The sequence below is a fragment of the Arachis ipaensis genome, chromosome B03, assembly GCF_000816755.2.
Source record: "Arachis ipaensis cultivar K30076 chromosome B03, Araip1.1, whole genome shotgun sequence".
Classification (NCBI taxonomy): Eukaryota; Viridiplantae; Streptophyta; class Magnoliopsida; order Fabales; family Fabaceae; genus Arachis; species Arachis ipaensis.
Window position 1 is genome coordinate 131,883,622 of NC_029787.2, and position 4,661 is coordinate 131,888,282.

Below are 4,661 nucleotides of genomic sequence, written 5' to 3' on the forward strand. Positions count from 1 at the left end.
GTTAGTAAGAAGAAAAACAAAAAAGTATGTTTAAAAAAGATAAAAAAAAATTACGCACACAATAAATAATGCATGTATAAAAATAATTATAATAATTTGATTGAATTTAGTTAAATAATTCACTTAATTGCAGGATGTATCGGTTAATAATCAATATTCCTTAAAAATACTTGTTAGCAAAATTCATTAAAAGTAAAAAATACTGTAATAACTAATAAGTGATAACAAAAGTTAAATTACACGTGCTATACATTTAATGACGCAAGCGAATCATTCTCAAATGATATTAACTACAGTATTAATTGCGGCGATAAAATATACGTAGTATCTGCTCATCTGCACCACTAACTTTATACATCAACAATCATATTTTTATATTAGACTACACCTAGCGTATGTCGCATATATTAGCGACCATTCAAAACTTAGAATTACAATAATGTATTTATCAAAACTTATATTTACTTATTCAAAAATGCTATATTTATACTAAAATTAATCGTTAATATATTTGTGTATAAATATATGTGATTTAATTTATTTTCAATGTGTATTTATATTCTAATATATATTTTATACTGATGATTAATTTTGATGGCTAATTTTAGTGTACACATAACATAACTCTTATTTATTTGTCCATATTTAACTGTTGACAGGGACGGATTTACTGGGGCGAGTGGAGGCCTCGGCCCCAACTTTTTTAAAAAAAGATTAATAGTAATAAGTTATTAAGTACGATTTATTTTTTTTAAATTTATTTAGTATTTAGTCTAATATAAATAAAAATCCAGTCTAACATAAATATTAATGATTTCTAATATCTAAAAAGTAAGTAACAATATTAAAAAAATATGAAAAGATATTATTACTAATATTTTTTAATTAAATACAATTTTTCAATTCCCATAAAGTTAATTTTTTTTCTTCTTGTGAGCATCTTTCTTGATTCATTTGGTATTAATTTTCTCTATTTCAACTACTACAACTAAGAGATCTTTTTCAACTATAAATATTGTGAAAAATAACTCAAAAACAAAATGTATTATTTTATTATGGATATTAAATTAAAAAAATAACTTTAAGTTATTATCTTTCTAATATTATGGATCCGGAAAATAATTATGATGTATTTTTCATGATTTGTGAATAAAATATGTTTTAAAAAATGTGTCTTATACTTTCAATAAAGTTATAAAATAATGAAGAGTTTAGTTAACATGTGCCTTAAGACATATAATAAGCTTACTATTATTATTAAATTGTAAATATTTTTATTTAATAAAGACAAAACAAATGAGTTAAAATTTTGAATTTTTTATATTTTTAATAAAAAACTTTTTACTAATAACAGGCTTATGATGAGCTCTTAAGACACATATTAGTTAAAACCCCATAATGAATTAGAAAAGAATACTAACAAATTCTGTTTTTTTATAATACTCTTCCCAATTTCAAAGTGTGTTTTTTAAGATCTTAATACACATTAAGAATTCATAAAGGTTAGACTCGAAAGTACAAACTAAACTATCAAAGAGAATAATAATTGTTACTAAAAAAATGTCAATTTTAAGAGAGCAAAGGCTAGTGTGGGGACATAATCACATAACTAGCTCATTTGCCAGTGCCTTTCAATAAATATGTCATTTCTTATTATATGTTAATATTCATATTTTACTATAAAACAGATTTGTTTCGATGAACTCTCATCCTCAGGAATATTAATGATTGTATGGGACAAAGCAGAAGAATTCAATGCTAAAATAACTAATAAATCATATATATTTCTCACCAAAATTTCTATTGGCAGGGGAAGAGAAATTAGCCAGGCCCCAATGCCTTTAATGGCTATGTTTCTTACTGTAACACTATCCAATTTAAGACCAACCTATTCTCTACATTCATAGCTCTCTACTTCACATATATATATAAATTATAAGCCTTTAGCCATGTGTAACTGAAACTCCTCCATTGGTGATGGAAATTGGAATGCAATTATAGCTTTTTAGAGAGAGAGAGAGAGAGTGAGTGAGTGAGTAGAAAACATGGTACAAGAACACAAACATTAGAAGACATGCCTGTTACTGCTAAAAAGAAAGAGAGAGTCGGTTTAAATCAGTCATGGACCATTTTTCTGTCAAAATTGAAAATTCAAAACCCTACCCAAAGAGATATATAAGGCCCCCTGACAGAACAATCCAAGAGAGAGTTTCAGCAAATGCTCTTGCACCACGTGGCATGAGAATTGAAATATGAATAATGGGTCATTGATCCAATTAGCAATGACACAAAAATGGACAATGGAAACTATTGGCCCAACTAATAATAAACAACAGTATATACAAGTACTGAATGGAGCTCAGTACCGCGACGGATTAGTCCTTGACCTGCCGGGTTGGGGGATACCGTGAGAAACCAAAAAAAAAAATATACAAGTACTGAAGTACACTTGAATGGTGATCAATGAAAAACTTGTTCATTACCAATAATCTCCACAAGAACATGTACCATCTTTGAAATGGTGAAACCTGCTAGCATCTCGCACTATAATTTCCAAATTTTTTATCTCCGATATGTACTTAATGGCAACATGGCAATCACTACAAACGCGCAAGTTCTTCATCACCCTTATTGGCATTCCCTCTGGACAATTCATCAAAGCAAAAGCAATTGCCATCTTCTCACTGTGGTGTGCCAAGTTGTATTCTTTCTCCTCATTGTCCATGTCATGCATTACAGAGCTAGTATCCGGGACATAGCCGCGCATCTTCATTTCTGAAGTTAGTTCTTCCAGATACCGATTTATCTCCGCAGATTGTGGGTGGGATTTATCATCCAAACAGAACTGGTGAACCTGATTCTTTATTTCTACCCAACTTATGCCTGGTTCTTTCTTCAACATCTTGCCTCTCATAGCCTTCCTCACCTCAGAAACATCCTGCCACCTATTAGCAGAAGCATGAATATTGGCAAGTAGAATATATGATGCTGAATCTTGAGGATTGATCCTAAGAACTTCTTCAGCAACCCGTTTTGCCATTTCTGCATTCTTGTGGATCTTACATGCAGATAAGAGTGTTTTCCATATAATTGCATCTGGTTTCATAGGCATGGAACGTATCACAGCCTCTGCATCGTCCAAACAACCAGACCTACCTAGTAGGTCAACGACACAATTATAGTGTTCTAGTCTAGCCTTGAGCCCATACTTTTGTACCATCAACTCAAAGAAATCAAGCCCTTTGTCCTTCAATCCACAATGACAACATGCATATAACAAGCTCAAAAATGTAACTTCATTTCCTGGCAAATTTTCCTGTTCCATCTCATCAAAGAGTTTTATAGCTTCTTCCCCTCGACCATGAAACCCATAAGCAGAAATCATTGAGCTCCACAATACAATATCTCGCTGTTTGCCTTCTGAAAAAGCTTTCATAGAGTCTTGCAAGGATCCACATCTTGAATACATACTAACTAATGAGCTAACTACATCAACTATAGAACTAGCTCCTGCTTTGATTGCTTCGGCATGTATTTGCTTCCCTTGACCAAGTGTGGCTAACTCCGAACATGAACTGATCACAGTCACAAAAGTAATCTTATCTGGTCTGAAACCTGCCTTTTTCATCATACAGTATTGATCTAAAACTCCTTCGAAACACCCATTTTGAGCTTTCCCAGACATAAGTGTATTCCAAGCAACCACATTATAATTTGGCATCAATCTGATCAATGTCTCTCCATCACTCAAGCTTCCAGCTTTGATGTACATGTGAGCTAAAGAGCATGTGACAACCAAATTAAACTCAAACCCACTTTTCATAATATAAGCATGAATCTGTTGGCCTGCAAACAAAGCTGTGAGGTGTGCACATCCCCTGAGCACACTACCCAGCGAGTACTCATCCGGCATGAAACCCAACTCATTCATCCGTGAAAACAAGAACAAAGACTCCTCATTCATTTCAAACTTGGCCAACCCCGTGACCATTGCATTCCAAGTAGCAACATTCCTCTCGGGCATTTCATCAAACAGTTTCTTGGCACTCTCAAAACTACCCATTTCAAGATGGGCTTTGATCATGATGTTACACGACATGATGTTCCTACAAGGCATTCTATCAAACAGTAAGACTGCAGCTCGGAGCTCCCCAAATTTCGAATACAGGTTGAGGAGATGGTTGGAAACAAACTTGTCGGAGGAACAGCCAGAAGTAATAATCAAAGAATGAAGCTGCTTCCCCAAAGAAACAGACTTTGTGGGAATGCATGCTTGGATGAGATTTGAGAACAAACGGGGTTCAGACCATATATAAGAAACAAAGCTGTGAAACGCTTCTCTGATACGCCCGTTGGAGCACAAGGTTGCAAATTGTTCTTTGGCATCTGAAAAGTTTCCATCTTCCAAGTGGATTTTGAAGGTAACTGTGGACAAGTGAAAGACGGAATTTTGAAAAACGGTAGGCACAGAAAACGAGAAGCACGTACGAGGAAGACGAAACCTGCCCATGCAAGCTACATGGATTGTGGAGGGGGAAAAAAGCACCGCAAAATCGGTTTCAGCCACACAACATTGCTGAATTATCCACCGCCACGGAGTCGGAGACGAGCACCAAAGCAGAGGTGCTGGCGAACGAAGCAGCGGCCCATCAGGGTGGCTT

General features: G+C 34.1%; 1 protein-coding gene across 1 annotated transcript in view; it reads right to left on the reverse strand.

Annotated features, from left to right (window-relative positions):
• Nucleotides 2,254-4,661, reverse strand: part of LOC107631499 (pentatricopeptide repeat-containing protein At2g41080-like) — a 16,548-nt gene continuing 14,140 nt past the window's right edge. The window contains exon 2 of the mRNA XM_016334958.2: nt 2,254-4,626. Coding sequence (XP_016190444.1) covers nt 2,480-4,510 — 2,031 coding nt within the window. The 5' untranslated portion in view covers nt 4,511-4,626 and the 3' untranslated portion in view covers nt 2,254-2,479. The remainder of the gene's footprint in view (nt 4,627-4,661) is intronic.